This window comes from Sceloporus occidentalis, unplaced genomic scaffold (genome assembly GCF_023333645.1).
Source record: "Sceloporus occidentalis isolate IW3139 unplaced genomic scaffold, rSceOcc1.0.p SCAF_6, whole genome shotgun sequence".
Classification (NCBI taxonomy): domain Eukaryota; kingdom Metazoa; phylum Chordata; class Lepidosauria; order Squamata; family Phrynosomatidae; genus Sceloporus; species Sceloporus occidentalis.
The window spans coordinates 86,349,215-86,367,512 of NW_028316986.1; the positions used below are offsets into that span (position 1 = coordinate 86,349,215).

Here is an 18,298-nt window from a genome sequence, read left to right on the forward strand (position 1 = left end):
ATATTTGGTTTAGGTCAATTGGATTCTGAATAGGCACTAAACAGTTTGTACTTCAAGGGACTAGACAATTTAATTGGAGTACATATATAAAGAAGTCCAGTTAAACATGAGTGATGCAGAAGAAAAGTGTTGTGATGAACTATAAAAATCTTGAACAATATATTGCAGACATCAACACAGAGATAATAGGAGCAGGCAATACAGGCGAAGTCTATAACTGACCAGTTGGTAATGGGAGCCTAAAATCTGAAGGCTCCAATCTATAGAAACCAACTTCCGAGTAAATCCTATTGTATTCAAATTAAGGATTTAATTCTGAGTGGGTGGAACCGAACAGTGTCTTGTAAACTTCTGGACAGGCAGACAAGTAAGCAAACCTGAAGGGTTATCACAAGAGGAACTGAGTCATGACAAAAAATGTTTTGTGTTTCACTTCCTTTTTTTTTTTACTTGAGAAATTTCTATTTAACCAGAGATTTCATCCAAGTGGAAAATATGATGTATGTATATACAATAAATATTACAATACATTTCCCAGGTAAAGATTATGCACATTGTCTTTAGTGGATCTACGTATGCATACTGAAACCACAGGATGTAATTCAGAATGCTATATGAAAATGTGGAGGAAATTTAAATGGTGGCATAAGTGCTATGTTTTATAAAATAAGAACATTAATGTAAATACCTCATTTGTTTTGATGGACTCATAACAACTGAGTGCACTTGCATGTCTTGAATGGCAAACATATGGCCCTGAATATTCCTAACCTTGGCCGGTTACAGACTGGCACTTGGGACGTCCGCAGGACGTCCCATTTTAAAAAAGGGGTGTCTCTTCTAGACGCCCCTGGCTCTAATACGGACTCTGTCCGTACAATATGGTGCCGGCCGTCCCACACGGCCGGCGCCATCTTTACGTATCGGACGCTGTGCATCTGAACATGTCGCGGTGCTAATGACATCACGAGTGCGCCAGCGGCGCCTCGCAATGTCATTAGGGCGCCGCAGAAAGAAGCTCCATTTTGGAGCTTCTTTTTTGCTCCGCAAGGGAGCCGCGCGGTGTGGCTGCGACGGCTCCCTTACGGAGCAAACGGTGGCGGCGGCAGACCGCCTCAAAGCGGCGGTCTATAACCCGCCCCCGTTTGATTTTGGAAGCTAAGCAGAGTCAGACCTAGTTAATATCTGCATGACAGACTACCAGGGAATAGAAGTCTCCGGGTCTCTAGGAAAGAATCCTGCCTGAGACCACGTGGAACAACATTGGTCAAGATGAAGAAATGACCTGACTCAGTATAAAGTAGTTTCTTGTGTTCCATAAATGTGTACAGATTAATAGTATGTTCTGTTGGCAGATTTATGAAGACACAGTGATCTCAAATCACTAGACTTCTCCACTTACTCAATAACCACAACACATCTTTATAAAGGAAAGATGTGTGTGCAGAATGGCTCATGTCTGAATCCATGGGGAAACTCCTGTTCACATTCTAACCTAACACTCTCATACATATAAGAAGTTATTTGATGAAGTAGATTATGAACTTTTTATCTGTTATAATCAGTCAAGGAAAGTTTATGAATAATACTTCAGAGCACACTAAGAAACAGACATTAGGAAAGGTGATGTAATCTTTTGGATCAATTCCTGTGGTCCAGGACTAGGCAGACTTTTTATATAACACTTAATTCTTCATTAAGCATTTCTACAGCTAAAGAAACACTCTTCTCACCCTCCTCCATCCACATAGAAGCTTAAGTCTTTGATACTTCTATTCACAAAGTTATAAATATGGCCCAGACTATGCAAGCAAAATTAAGGTAATCTTATCTGAAGACAGTTTTGGTTTGTATACACAAACATCTGTGACAACAGGGCTCTTTGCTTTGATTGAGGAAAGACAATGCTTAAAACACCAAGGGTTCTGTCCAGCATTGTGCAGGGAGGCTTGTGCTCATGCACTGGACCTTCCTTTCCTCTTCTCTCCCTGCATCACTTTAAATCCTCTATACAGAGTCTCACAACAGATCTAGGGATTTTGTGGTGGTGGTGGTGAGGCTCCATGGGAGAGAGGGATCATTCTGCCAATGTGTCTGTGCTGCTGGCAGGATGACTCTCCTGGGTAGAAACCCAAGCACTGTACATCAAAGAAGAATGCTCATTATTTTTGTAAGTGAAGACATAACAGAGGAAAAGTCTTCGAGAAAGCAAGATGTTGATAGTATGCTTATAGTTTTCTTCAGCAAAAATCTTGATAGTATGCTTATAGTTCCCAACATACTTTAGTTCTGGTTCTTAAGATCTTCTCAGTAAAGATACAGATAGGATCAGCATACAACCAATATACCACCAAGACAAAGCAGATATTAGACAACTGTCCTGATGAAAAAAAGTCAGCATCAAGTGTGTGTGTAAAACTATAAAAAACAATTAGATGTTCTATTTTTCCAAAAGAAAATAGGTACTAGTGTGTGTGTATATGGGGGGGGGGGGCTTTTTTGAAAGGAACATGCTAAATAAGTGTTGAAATAGCTAGGTGGAGCAGAGGACTTTGGTAGTATTTACTTCATCATTTTGAATCTTCATGCTGCTTCTTGAACTTTCTTGTTCCAGATGTCTAGAAACTCAGAATTTTGTGCTGTGGCTTAAGGAGTCTGACATTATAAAGTTTCTATAGAAGTCATCTGAATGAGTATTGTAGTAGCCCTTAACTTTGTCAATAACTTGGTGAACTGGTATAATTGAACTCTGCTCTGTGTCCACTTGGATGTATTTTGGTGAAGGCTTGTCAAGGAAAACATTGTCTAATAAAAAGGAAGAAAAAAAAAGAAGTCAGCATTTTGAAGAGTTTAGTGGCTAATTTAGTACTCTTTGTCATATGTATATACATTAAAAATCTCTTCTTTTTTTGTTTGATTATTAAGGAATCTTCTCAATAATTTAACTTTGTATCATACTATATGTTACATTATGTTGGTTCATCCTGCAGTTTGAAACAAGCTTTAATTTTCATTCTATGTTGACATACTGTAAAGTAACTGACACTAGATGTATAGTTTCAAAATTACTATGACTGTCAGACAAGTGAATTGTTTTGTTATAAGTTTTTGTGACCAAAACGTTCCCTAAATCGAAATGTTTCTGTCATGGCTATTCATTAGTGTTCCCATATTTTCAACTGCTACTCTAGCACTCTTTTCCTATTTCTGGAACTAAGAGCCTGTCTACCTGGGGAACACGTTTTGAATATAATGGTGATGATTCAACATTATATTTGGCTAAATGGTAACATCACAGAACCAGATTGGAACAAGGTAAATATTACCTATTCTGCCTCCATGCTGGTTTCATTTAAATATAAATTAATACAATCAGTTTTGTCCCTATGATAACAATAAAAACAAAAAGTGGTCATGAGATCCATTGGTAGAAATGAAATTCAGAGTTGTGTAATACCTTTCTTAGGACCACTACAATGTCATAAATATGCCAGACTTTAGTGTTCTCCAGAATGCTTCATTAGGCATGTGCCATTAGAGTGTTACAATATTTTGGTGATTCAGAACAAAAAAAAAAAAAAAACTCCACAAATCTGTCCGGGTGTAATGTCCATTCAGTTTGCAGGAAGACTTATAAGATGGAAATTATTGAAGCTCAGGAAAGAGTGGTTACACCATCCTAGTAAGCATCATTTCAAGCTTCAGTTGAAACTAACTAGAGCTATACTGAATATATAACTGATAATCTCAATAAATTACTCTGATTCTTTGTCATTTTAATCCACTTTACAATGCAGGATGAAGTAACATTACATTTCAGAACAGTATGATTATTATGATTCAGAAAGAAACACCAGACTAGAATTTATGTCAGTAAACAGAGATACTGACATGAGTCTGACCATTAGGTGGAGCTCAAGTAATGATCTATTATATAGTAAACACATTATATTTATGAGTATCAGGGCAATAAAGGTCTTACTTTGACTGTGATTATTTTTAATGGTCTAGCTGAAGGCTTCTGCAATAGTTGCTTTTTAACTATAATTTTTATTTTAGATATGTCCTGTTTCAAAAGAAAATAGCTACAGTTCTGTTTGGTAATGTAAATAATACTCTTTTTGAAACATTATTAAAATAACAGATCAATAGTGTAAATTAAAGGAAAATAGATATTTCTTCAAAGCATTTATGATAGTGGTGAGCAAATATAATGAAAGAAGATCGAGAACACAGATTGCTTTTGATGTACAGGCGAAGATATACAGGTTGCACAGAATGTTCTTGTTTAGTCTCACAGAAGAAAGCACAGGCATGCTAAGATGTCTTTAAAAAAAAGCAGATGAATATGTTCAGTGATACACAGGCTTAGACAACTCTTTGCACTTTGCAAACATTTAGCTATGGCAAGATTGTCTGGCACAGACTCAAGATATTTGTTGTTTTTGTTGTTATGTGCTTTCAAGTTATTTCTGACTTATGGTAACCCTAAGGCAAACTTATCATGTGGTCTTCTTACTAGTATTTATTCAGAGTACAATTTATTCTAAGTCTGAGAGAGAGTGTGACTTGCCCAAGAAGTGAGTTTTCATGGCTGAGTGGGGACATGAACCCAATGTTCTAGTCCTACACTCAAACCACTACACCACACACACTCTCTATGCTCTTTTTCTCTGGTGCTTTCGGAATGGATTGATAATTACACCTCATATTATTGTCATATATATTATACATCAAATAAGTATGTTTATTGAGGCGGGATACAGATCACCCAAAAAGGACAATCTCCCGCTGCCCTGGTTTGCTCCGCGGGGAAGCCACAGCCTCCAGACCGCTGGGCTTCCCCATGGAGCAAAAAGAACCCTTAAAAAGCGGGTTCTTAATGCGGCGTGTTTGTGACACCGCAATGCACCAATGGCGCACTTGCAGCATCACAAACACGCCAGGACATGCGGACGCTAAGTGTCCATCGCATCAAAGTGGTGGCGCCTGTGTGTACAGGGTGCCACCATTTTGACGCCACCGTCACATGCTGGGGTTAGGTCAATATGGGCAGTGTGCCCTTGGCCAACCCCTAGCATGTGATGGGGGCTCACTATCTGCCGGTATGTACAGCGCCTAAATAAATATCTTTAATTATATGAGCCTTTATGAATATATAGGGGGAAAAGGTGAAACTAGTCATGATGTTTAATGAAAGAAATGAATGCATAAGAGAGTACTATTTTTGCAACTACAAGACTGTTTATTGTTTAGCTCCTGTGCATGAGCACATCAAATCTGTGGTAGATTGTGTAGTGTGAACTTTCAGAAGATTATCATTATGTTTCCTAATCAATGTGAACTGAACCAGCTCTAACCATGCTAAACTGACAAATAAAAATGGGTTATGTTTAGTTGAGTTTGTTACTGAAAGCTCACTTTGAATGGCTAGGCAAAGTATGGTACTAGAGAATGAAAGGGGTTGTTATTATTATTATTATTTGCTAAAAATATTACTAAATCAATTGGATCAAATAAAGTGCATTTTCACTCTTTTATATCCTATTAAATAAATGTTTTGAATAAGATCTGAGAAATCAATGAAAGCATGTAGAAACATTGCACCATCCATAGTAAAAGGTTTAGAACAATAAGTTGTTGGGATAAGTTCACAGATTGCAATTACTAGCCAACACCACCCTCTTCACCCGCTGTCTTGTTGCATGCTTACAGAATATATACAATGAGAATGGTCATGGAGTTATTTCCACCACCTGGAAGTGCCCTGTATACTTAATTTTCATGCATTTGATCACTAATCAGAATCTGAAGCATTCTTGAGCAGTGAATCACAGTCAGTCTGAATTAATGACAGAGGAAGTGGCATAGTATAAAATGAAGCAATATGTATGATTGTGCCAACTGGAACTTCATGCAAGTGTCCTGACAACAACTTTTTGAAAACATGCAGTCAGCCAAAGTGATACACACTTTACCTTGAATATTCCATCAGTGATGAGGAAATGTTCTTAGAAGACATTATCTATACCATAAATATATGAGTGTCTGAGTCAATTCCAGAGAGCCACAATTAGTTTAACAAGTGCTATACAGACCAACTATATCATTTAATGTGGTTAAACTTTAACTTGAAATACCACTCTGAATAGATCAGCTGCATAAAGATAATCATCAAACAAATTCTAACTAAATTCAGATGAAAGAAAAAATATTAATGATAACAGCATATTTTGAAAGTTACACATAATAATGAGATCATTAGATATAAAAACAAGAATAACTTGTTCCTTGTGTCACACAAAATGATAAAGGATAGCCTGCAGCCCAGTTAAAACAAAACAAAACAAAACAAAACAAAATGCAACCACCATCTAACACATGCTTTAGCTAGCACTCCTGGACCTAAGAACTTGATCACAATAATCTGCAAGATAAGACACATATAGTGATGCATAAATGTTAATGTTTTTAACTATTTCCAATTAATGTAAATTGGTAATGTGCCAGTAATTCTGCCTTTTGTGCATTGGCAGAGAACTCTGGCTTTGCAACAAAATAACGTGTGATATCTTAGGCACACAATTATAACTAAAAAGCCAATGGAGACATATTTTAGATTTAGTTACACCTCATTCTTGGAAGCGTTAAAGATATATAAGATAATTAACATCATAGAGGACTGGATGGATATATATCACTTCCCAGGGGCTGCTGGTGGAGAACTCTCCCAAATCAAAACTTTTTCTGTGCAGTTTGAGGCAGTTCTCTATTGATCTATGAGCATCTCACAACCCATCATGTTTTATTCTGGAAAAAACTCTTCAGATTAGGGAGGAAGTGTTAATCAAATTATCACAAACTGAATTATTGCATTTTGGAGATTATGCTTTTATACTGAGGAAATGACTTACCAGAATGACTGTTCCTTTTAAGAAAGGTATTAGATGTGGACTTTGATTTGGAAGTCAAATAGGTTGAATTAGAACCAATTGAACTGGAAGACAAGGATTTCCCCAGGTTGTCTGAACTCTTCTTAATGATATTAGTTGCTGTTTTACTCCAGTCTAAAAACAAATGAAAAGACAAACTGCCTGTAACTGTATTATTATTTTCACATGCAAAGATAACAAGAAGTTAAATTCATATGAACAAATTCCTCTTATGCTTATTACTGGTCAGTAATACTTGACCAGGCAGGCCCAGCTCCATCAGGGCTAGCCTGGAAGAAGAAGAGCCCTCCCTCCAGTCCATCTGCCTTGGTCCAGGCCTCAGAGGGAGAGAAGAAGGCTGGACCTGATCCCCTCCCCCCCCCCCCCCACCATTCCCTTCTCCTTTTGTGTTGTGTCTTTTTAGATTGTAAGCCTGAGGGCAGGGAACTGTCTATTATCCCCTCTGTTGTAAGCCGCCTGGATTCCCAGTGATTGGGTGGCATATAAATAAATCCTATTATTATTATTATTATTATTATTATTATTATTATTATTAGAATGCAGAACAAGGAATTCATGCATCTACCCTGTAGTAAAACGTCTATGACTTTCTATTTTTGAAAGACATTTGATAGCCAATTTTTGTTTTCAGTTTTTGTTACATAAAAGTATACATACAACATCAGTCTTGGGAACATGATCATTGATTTCACTGTATGGGGTACAGATTCAAACATATTCTAAGCCACATGTGCAGTTTCGATAGGACAAAACATGTAGAGCCTCCTAGTAATACTCTAGCAGGTCCAATTTAATTTTGTGAATTTTTGAAGCAGGTATAGGTAACCTGCACCCTCTGAGTGTTGTTGGATAGCAATTCCTAACAGAAGTAGCCCGTACTGCCAATGAGAAGGGATGAGCCCTTGTGAGTTGTGAGTTCGATCCCAGAGGGTTCCAAGGTTGACTCAGCCTTCCATCCTTTCATAGGTTGATAAAATGAGTACTCAGCTTGTTGGAGGCAATTAGCTTACAGATTGTAAACTGCTTAGAGAGTGCTGAGTTCACTGATAAGTGGTATAGAAATGTAAATGCTATTGCTATGATGAAATCTATTGCCCAACATCTGAATGACCACCAATTGCCCATGTGTTTATGAATCTATTGTAAATATTTGTAACTTCCTGAAATTATATATAACTCAGATGAAGTATCTAGTAAGACCAGACTAAATTAAAGTAAGACAATATGAAGACATGGTTGCTGTAGGATGCAGGTGGTTTTTTTTGCCTTCTCTGCACCATCAACCACCCTAATAAAATGGAAGTAAAAAGCAGCAAGGTGCTTCACAGTCTCTTCCATTAACCCACTGCATCAACCATTCCCACAAAGATTGCAAACAATGCAAAAAACAAAACAAAAACAAAATACTAGTCCTCCAAATAATAAAATTTGCAAAGTATGAGTTAAAGTTCTGGATAATTACTTGAAGACTTCCACCCATGCTTGCCTGATCCCTGGGCACTGTCTGAGGGTACTTCACCTAAAACTAAGTCGGTGCAGGTCTGTTCAGTGTCCCAATGGGTGGTCACCTGATAACTCAATTTTAACTTGTTTGTTGGCTTCCTACACAATTTGGATGCTTAAAATCAGTATCATTGACAAACTTAAATTAAGAGAAAGCATTTACAAAGGAAAGTACATGTCTAATAGATAGGCATGGTTGGGGGTCTGTTGGCTATGGTTACAAGGCTAATGGCCCTTTCATACTACATATATGTTCACTTTAATTGATATGACAACATTGTATGGATTCCTAGGATTTGCTTTTTAAGGAGGAGTATTTAGATTTCTTTGCCAGAGAGCTCCAATGCCTCAGCAAATTACAAATCCCAGGATATTGGCAAGATATTTGAAGTGGAATATAGCAGTATAATTATATAGTGTGAAAAGGTCCTAAGAAAAGGATGGCTGAAAGAGGAATGGAGCAAAAATGAAGTCAAGTCTGAGCGTATTAGTTTAAAAGCAAGGAAACAACTGATCAGACAAGACAAGAGGGAATATATCAGGGAACACTAACTAGACATTTTTACTTCTCCAAGTATAGCAAGTATTTCTTCAAGAATTCTGCAAATTATTTCTGCAAGTATAGCAGTACCTCTCCAAAACAGTCTGGAAATGCATGATAGGATGTGTGTTTGTTTAGATTACCTGAGTTGTCTGCCAGTCTGAATCTACCACAACAGAGATGTCGTCTCCATTGTTTCTGCACATTTTCTTTCATAGCACAGTGGAATATAAATATAAATAGACCTGGAAAAGGGCAAAAACATGAATAACAAAAATGGTCAGATCAGCTTCACATAAAATGATTTATTTCTGGGTTTTGCTAATGTAAAACAGCAGAAATAATGTGGTTTCTTATATTTTGAAGGATTTTCAAAAAGTAACATCTGGATCTTGGATATGGGTATTTGCAGCATCTGGGTATTTTTTTTTTCTTCTGCAAGATTTAAAAGCTGCTCTAGAGAATATTTCACATTTCAGAAAACTTCTCTCATTTAGCATTTTGCCTTCTATATGTTAAGCACTCAGTATGTTAAACCCCCATTTTAAAAAAATTACAGACAAACAAAAACATACTAGAACATTTGCATAGGCTTGCAGTTAGAGTATGGGTGTTAGCAAGCCTTTTTTTCTCTCAACAAAGTATCAGAATGAGCTAAGATTTTCCAGTCGTATGGACAAGCTAATGTTCATGGCAACTTAATTGATTTCTGAGCTACCTTCAACCCAGCCAGCACTCCAGTCATGAAATACCCTTTTCTTTTTTTCTATATGCAGCCACTACCATTGGAGAAGGAGCACCAGAACCCCGTGAGTGGGCAGTAGGTATGAGCTGTTCATGACTGACAGTGGATGGAAGCATGACTGGATGGAAAGAAGTAATGAAGTAGTGAAAATGTTGGGTTTTCCTACTACTTTGGATTGACATCTATGCCAGCAGAAATTCTGAAAGACAATAGGCTCACTTTGTGCTGATGCAAGAATTAGAAGCCAAAACTTACATTTTGCAGCCAAAAAACAAAACAAAAAAACACCCCACTCTCAACTTATCTACCTCATGGTTATCAGATCCTGGGGATTATTACTATGGCATGGTCATAACTTCCTGCCTGTAAATTTCTAGAGCTATCTGATGTGTGTGTGTGGCGGGGAGAATTTCATATCTCATTTGGCAAAACACTTATGATATCCTTAAAAGGTAAAAGTTTCCCCTTTGACGTGATTGTCTAGTAATGTCCAACTGTGAGGGATGATTCTCATCTCTGTCATTAAGGGGTGAAGCAGACTGGTAGTTTGGAGTGGCCTCTGGCAACTCAAGCCCGGTCACTCCCCATTTGGCCTGGGACTGAGGTGACCAGGCACTGTGGTCCCGAGGCTGGCAGTTGCCACAGTCCAAAACAAACTGCTGGCAAAGAGCACTTTTTTGTGCTCCTTTTGCAGGTGGCCTTGGGACACCTTAGGTGGACGCTATGCACCTTCAGCCTGATCTAGGGGCATGTGTCATCTGAATGCCAGGTGCCTGGATCAGCCTGGAGCCAGCGCTTTTGACTTGTCTCTTTCGGGTCAGTGCCAAGGTAGCCAGAGTTGTCAATAAGACTTCATGGTCATGTGGCTAGCATAACTGAACTTTGAGGCACATGAAATGCTGTGACCTTCCCACCAAAGTGGTACCTGTTTATCTACTTGAACTTTTACATGCTTTCGAACTGCTAGGTTGGCAGAGGCTGGGACTAGTGATGGGATCTCACTCCATCACATGGCAGTAGGGTCTCAAACTGCCGACCTGGAGATCTTGCAGTCACCAGAGTCAGATTCTTTTTAATATTAAGGAAAGTGGAAAATGTGTATACGTTATTTCTTTTTCAAGTCCAGTTGAAAAGACATCATTAAAGGCCTCTAAAATATATGTAAAATATATATTTATTTAGGTCCCATTGTGGCAAAACAAGGAGTTACTATTCAGACTCTCCTCAGGGAAGAAGCACAACCTAGAGGCACTACCAATATCCAGATGCCCTTATAGATAATTGAAGCCAGAATTCTGGATTCAGTGGATCTCACAAAAAGTAGAGATCATATTCTGTTGCATTATGGGACTTTGATTAGGTGAGTATCCACTTGTTTTCTGATTTTCATTCCAAATTCACTAGAGATGTAAAAATAATAATAATAATAACCAGCATGCTCTATGTAATTGTCTTGGCAAAAGTAACACATTTCCTGAGGAAAACCACTCCTCATTTATTCTTGATGCCAAGAAGTTGAAACCCACTGAGCTTCCTGGCTGGGAATAAGCAAAATCCCAAATTGTTTGGCTGCAAATTAACAACCCAGCCCAGTTCATTTATCCCTAATGCTTATACGTTTATTGAACCTGTCCAGTGGAAAGGTGGAAAGGTGAAACTTGAACATACACAAAAGTATGAAGGTATAAAGTCTGTGTTACTTATTTGTGCATTTCTTTACTGGGCATGGGTGTCTTCCTATTAAAAGCTAACCTGATCCATGTTCATATCCATAAACTAATCTATTGCTGTTAACATGATGGGATGTTTTTCCTTGCCACAGCAAAGCTCCAGGGTTTTTCAGCTATTCAGCTTCAGTTCAGCTGCTTGGCTCACAAAGGGACAGAAGTACTTAGGTGCAAAAACTGTAATGTTCTATTCCTTTGATTTCACTAAAGGGACGGTAGTCTGAAATGATCAGAATACAAGTTTTCTTAATGTGGGAGATGAATATACCAGGTTTTTTTCTCCTTTGAACAATGCTATATTTTACTTGATCCTGGAAGGTGAAGATAGCATAGCTCTGGCTGCAATCTCTAACATTATTAGGAAAAATCCAGAGACATAGCCATGTTTGTCTGGAATATCAGTATGCAAAGGAATCTTGAGATTATGCAAAAGATATTGTGGCATGATGCATTATGTTACAACTTCTTTCACGCAGTTTCATGGGTGTTAGAAAATCCCATTACATTATGAGGAAAAAATGAGATAAACTCTAGATAATGAATAAAGAAATTTATAGAAACCAATTTCCAATCAATCATCCATCCATCCATCCATCCATCCATCCATCCATCCATCCATCATCCTGTTCTTGTAAAATTTGTTGGAGCCAATCGGTATTCACTAAGTCCATTACTTCTTGAATAGCTGGGCTTCCTGGCTTGGTTGCTGACAGGCTCTTCTCTAGAATTGTAGAATTGTTTTTCAAGTCAGTTACTCCCTAAGAGTAGATATAAGCATATCCCCCCCCCCAAAGGCTAGCAAGAAAGGAAAGATATTCACCAACTTTAAAAATGGCACAAACTATATGCTTAAAAGTGTGTAGAATGTAAAACATACTACTGCTGGTGGATGCTATTACATTAGCCAGGGTCAGGTAGCTGTGAACATTGAGATTCATAAGTAAATAAAGGGAAGACAGAAGTTGGAAAGGAAATATTGGAAAGATTAAAGGATAACTTATTCCTTGCTTCAAGGGTTAAGGGTTCCAAGGAGATAATAATTTTATGGGTGGTTTGCATAATGGTGCTTTTTTTTTTTGAACTCTTGAGATTACAGCTTATTATGAAAGCATCACTCATGACCATTTGACTAAAGGTGCTGTATGCATGGACCAAAAGGAAGGGATACCATGGGAGTAGTCTGTGGCAATGGTATCCCTAGAGTTGGTGTCACCCGGTGCAGGAACTCATGGTGTTCCCCCCTCCATTGACCTCCTCCTGTTTCACACCATACAGAATCCTTAACAACGCATTTTTTGCACTAATGTTACTTGTAAATCGTAATTTCCATATAGAACTGAGTGAAATGCTAATAGTTGTGACATAAACAAGAAAAATTAAAATTATACCTTCAAATTACAATATCATATGCATAGCCTAAATGTATTTACATATGCATAGTGAATATTTGGTTAAAATGTGATGTTTAATTTTTTTAAAAAAAGAATAAAATCTTTTTAAAATTTCAAAACTTTTAATTTTTTAAACAATTTTAAAATTTTGAAATTTGAATTTTAAAAAATTCTGGGGCCTTTCCTTTCTCCCTCCACTGAGTTTCAACCCACTCCCACCATCTTTTAAAGCATCTTTTAAAGGGAAGCAGATGAATGCCACAGCCTATTTCTGCAAAAAAGTAGGTGTTTGAGGAGCAGTGCTGTCACCCCCCTTAGGGTGTCACCTGGTGCATTCCACACACCCCGTATCTCGCTAGTGATGCCACTGGTTTGTGGTATCTTGGCCATGCATATAGTCTCTAAAGTCAAACAAAATCAAATTGAGGACAGAACAATGAAAGAACAGACTCTCAAGAGATAGTTAGAATGAGTTTATGAGATTATTGGTAGGAACATAAACAAAACTTCCTGAGACAGAAAAGGCCCTTTATTATTTTACCATATGTGACAATCATGCTGATATTGCAATTTTCACTTTACAACAAAGAGGTTAAGGAAAAGGTTCTTGAGTTGATCAGATTTGAACTTAAAAATGGGGAACAGATAGCTAAGATGCTAACTACCAGTTTGAAGTGTCATAATATTAATATGAACGACTGAGGCAGTGAAAGAATTTGTATTGGAACAGAAAAGTGAAAGTTGTTCAGGCCTGCCTCATGTCCCCAAATGAACTTCTTGTGTATTCTTCTTGTGGTTCTCATTCTTTATATCCTCTAGGGGTTAATGTTGCTGCAACCTGTCATGAAACATCAACATTTTCCAGTTGTATTTAGAAACTCTTTGTGTTTGTTATTGCCAGCTCTGTGAAGTGGAATGTTATAATAGGAAGGATTCACTGGTCACTCCATTCCCAGTCAGATACATACTGAAGTGTACCTGCTGAGACTCTCTGTCTGGAATATGCTCTTGATTTAAACTTGACACATGAAGCACAATAAAAAAGAGGCACTGAAAAAGTACTTCCCACTCTTTGTACTTTTGATGACTACCTCAAGATATAAAGATCTTTCAAGTAATAAACAAGATTATATAAGTTTGTGGACCCTGTCATGAGTGAAAGCTAGTTCTCATTCCTGATACTATTGGGGATGGGAGACAACCCAGAGATCAGTCAGAGATTACAGGAAACACATTTTGTAGCAGAAGGCATGGCTTTTTTTTTTTTTTTGCACGACTGCCAAATGGGGAAAAAGAATGAAATGGAAAGGATTTCATTATGAGACATCTGAGCCTGAGGAATCATGTCCTACCATCTTTAATGAACCAGAGTCTTTGTTCAGAAAGAATGTTTCTAATGCACTACGCACTAGACCACAGATTCAAAGTAACAAATAACATTTGTTTTTCATTGCATGGTCCTAAATATGTTACACCAAAGCCTGGGGAACAGGAAGAAACTTCTCAATATGTGTGTCACAAGGATCCCACTGATCTTTCTGAAACTGTTCTTGTGAAATGTTGCACCTACAAATTCAAGTCTGCTTTTGAAAAAAGAATATGAACTACTCCATTTGTATAATGAAATGAGCTTTACAAGAAAGAGCTGCAGCTAATTTTTAGTGAAATGTACATCGCCCAAAGTTTTTGCACACTGCCAGGGACTGTGAAAGAAATTAAAGCCATCAAAAACTAAAAAAAAATCAACATGGAGATAAGAATGCTTAAGTGCACTATCTATCTTGTCTAAGGTGTGTGAACTAGTGTAGGAAAAATTGATTGCATTGACAGTGCAATGAAAAAGGCTTGAACAATAAAGCCTAATATTTGCAGTTAAACTGGTCTGTTGAGTACAAAAAAATATTCCCACAAAATGCCGCAGGATAACCCCCCCCCCCCCCCCAGAATTGTAAAATGATTAGAAAATTTATTATTATTAAATTACATGTCCAGGGGCAAGTCTGCTCCACAAAAATCAGGCACATATGCATAGGTTGGAAGAGGAAAGGCAAGTTCATGGGATGAAATCCAGGCATTGACCAACTTTCCTGTTGTTTTTTGAGTCTGGCTGGCTGCTGAAGATAGAAGTAAGACAAGAGGGAATCCCTGTCAGAGGCACCCACCCCACATGATGGTCATATCTCCCAGAGGGACTGCCAGAAATGCTCCAGCTCATATCTTGGCATCCATTTCTGCTGCTACACCTCTTGAGTCACTTAAGGGTACCCCTGTCAGTTACACTTATAAAGGCTCCAGAAACAATGTCTTGGATCCTGGCCCCATGCCACTGCCCAGAATTTGTGACAAGGCATGGAACTTATTATAGCAATGACAAGAATATTTCTAACTGCAAGAATGAACTTGTGATCGAGGTAAGAGGGAGGGGAGGTATTCCTTGTGGAATTGCTGAAAAGGGAGGTGTCTGTGGCAGATAACCTGACAGTAACTGACTCACTCTCCTGCTGGTTTGGTTTGTCAAACAATAGGATTCAAGCTGGGGCTTGAACTCCCTTGGCTGATGATCCTACCTCCAGAGCAAGGTGCTGTGCCACCTTCTGGAAAAGAGAACCCAGGAGGTGGCAATATGGATGCTACCATGTTGCATTCCCCTCCCAGACTGAAAAAGCAGCCACTTGATAGGTCATGCAACACAATTAAAGCAGCAAAGGCCAAGATTTTTCAAAAATATAAAATATATAAATGTAATTTTACAGTTAATTTTTTTTTTCATGGATTATGTGATAGTTATGTATGGGATGAAGGGCCATGGTGTTGATGGAGGGGGTTATGTTACAACTTTGTACTTCGTTGCCACCTGCCACTGAGTCAACTTCAACTTATAATGACCCAATGAATGAGAGACCCCCATATCACTCTGTTATCAGCAGCCAAGCTTATGTCTTGCAAACTCAAGGCTGTAATATCTGGTATTTATGTCAAGCAGAGTGCAGCAAAGCCAGTGCAATATGAGCCTGTGGTAGAAACAGGAGAAATGATTCAGGATGCTCTTATAAAATAAACAAAACATGGAAACTTAATATTTATTGTTTCAGGAAATCCATCTTGGGATAGGAAAGGAAATAGGTAAAAAAAGGGTTGACCTAAACTTTGTTAGAAGAACCCCCAAAATCTGGCTCTCATGTTAGCAGCCATTATGAGGCTGGATCCTTATGGATGCTTCCTTCCCACTCAAAGGGAGACAAAGGATTGATTAACAAATTAGGAGAAAGGGGGGTAAGTGACCTCTGTTGGCACAAAGAAAGCAAAAAGGCTCAAGTACATAGATCAAGGAAAGAAAGGGAGGTGAAACAAAAGGGCAGACATGCTTTTTAGAGTTCTCTGTCACATGAATTACTTCATAAGTATTGATGCCTTTTTGCTTATAACAAAGATTGCACATTCTACAATCTCTAATCAGAGGGGCACTCTAACAGCTAGAAAGCTACAGGTTCGCCACCTTTGTTTTACAGCATCATCGTGACTGTCATATTCATTTGGCATATATGTCAGTGGATTGGAACCTAATTTGATGCATGAGGTGTTATCTTCAGTAGATGTCCATATGTGCATATATAGGGGGGGGGGGGAGAAAGTAACAGTGGTTCTTGAAATGGGGGAAGTATAATAGAATCTGCAACATTTCCAAACAAAGTTGGAAAGTATACCAAATAAAACTCATGGACATTCAGAACAATAGCAATAATTCCCGTTGTAACCAACTACTCTGTATCTAGTATATTTGAGTTTTGTCTAGAAGGGTAACATTGTACCTCTTGTATTTCAAGATTTCTTCCTTTTTTATCCATGTACCAGCCAACTGAGGCTAACAAATAATTACACTTAGGCTGCATCTGCACTGCAGAAATAATGCAAGTTGATCCTACTTTAACTGTCATGGCTCCATCCTACAGAATCCTGTGATATGTAGTTTTGTGAGGCACAGAACAAAAAACTGGAAAGCACATATTCACAGTGGAAGAGATAAAAGGAAATGTGGGACTTAGATTTGTGAGACATCAGCACTCTTGGGCAGAGAATGCTAAAAACCTTGTAAATCTATAAATCCCAGGATTCCATAGGACTTTAAAAGTGCTATGTTATTTCTGCATTATCTCTACAGTGCAAATGCACCCTTATATAGTAAACTCTAGTCCACAACAACACATCATGATACTTTTGTTAGGGTCCAGTCTTATGTACACTATATGCCCAATTATCTGGGAAGAGGTTTCACTGAACCCAATTGGAGTTACATTTTGAGAACACACACAAACACAAGACTGAGTTGCTAGTATCTAACATATTACATGACAAAGATTATTGCCATCTTCAGCATATTGTTCATTTTGATAATTGTTTTCAAGAAGGAATTCTACTTACCCTGCAGTGAGTTGAAAATACAAAAGAGGTACACAAAAGGAAGATACAGTGGTCCCCAGGCAAAAAAAGCAAAGCCCCATGTCATTCCTAGTAGGAAGGTCAAGCTAATAACGCTACGAAGGTTTCTCAGTATCTCTTCCCGCATAGTTCGATTGGTCCGTTTTCCATTTCTCCCACAGATTTGCATCATTACCACAACAAACATGGCAATATTCATGAGAAACATAATTCCGAAGTATCCAACGCAGGTAACATAAAATACAGTGTTGTTCTTAATCCAGCAGCTGTAAAGAAAGCATCCTTTTAGGTTATTCCTATATTATCAAATTGGTAGTCCATTTTATTTTCATTGCTATTGGTTGATGCATGTTTTGCCATTGTGATGTGGCCACTATGTCTTTAGGCCTGGGGCCCAGAATGATGTTGGCTTCAGAAAGAAACATGTGGTCTACCTACTGCATATGGTTTTCAACCTTCTTGCAGACATTACTGCAGTAGTATGAGACCCAGCTACCTGGAAGCCACAAACACAAAGCAATAATAACATGAATTGGGTGTTAAGCTGAAGTTCTTCTGAATTCTGAACATGCACTGCTAAAAAAAACTAGCCCCCACTATCTATGGGGCTATACATACAGTCCCATAGCTGGATTAGGGCTGTGGCAACTGCACATCACGGCCCCAATCTGGCCGTGGCTCCTTTTTGCACCCTCAAAAGGGTGCCATAGCTACAGCCATGTGGCTATATGAACACAGTGCCAGATGAGCACCATGATGCCGTGTTCCGTGTGGAGCAGTGTGCAGTGTCATGGTGCTCATGGCATGTCATGGGGCAGAGTCAGGGCATGCATCATCTGGATGTGACACCCCAACTCCATTCCCAGGTTGGCCTTTCAGGCTGGTCTAAACAGGGCCTAAGTTGCATGAAGAGTCTCTTGCATTCAAAACTTTTTCTCTGGAATAGTCAGTGAACTTGCTGAATGATTTTAAGAAAGGAGCCACCACTTTCTCATGTCTAC

The 18,298-nt window shown here is 38.3% G+C and overlaps 1 protein-coding gene across 1 annotated transcript in view; it reads right to left on the minus strand.

The window, feature by feature from the left end:
- Positions 1-539: 539 nt before the first annotated feature.
- ADGRG6 (adhesion G protein-coupled receptor G6) overlaps positions 540-18,298 on the minus strand; it is a 132,176-nt gene continuing 114,417 nt past the window's right edge. The window contains exons 22-25 of the mRNA XM_089528451.1: positions 17,280-17,563; positions 9,141-9,242; positions 6,915-7,067; positions 540-2,805 (exon numbers count right to left, since the gene is read on the minus strand). Of these exons, the coding sequence (XP_089384577.1) occupies positions 2,627-2,805; positions 6,915-7,067; positions 9,141-9,242; positions 17,280-17,563 (718 nt within the window). The 3' untranslated portion in view covers positions 540-2,626. The remainder of the gene's footprint in view (positions 2,806-6,914; positions 7,068-9,140; positions 9,243-17,279; positions 17,564-18,298) is intronic.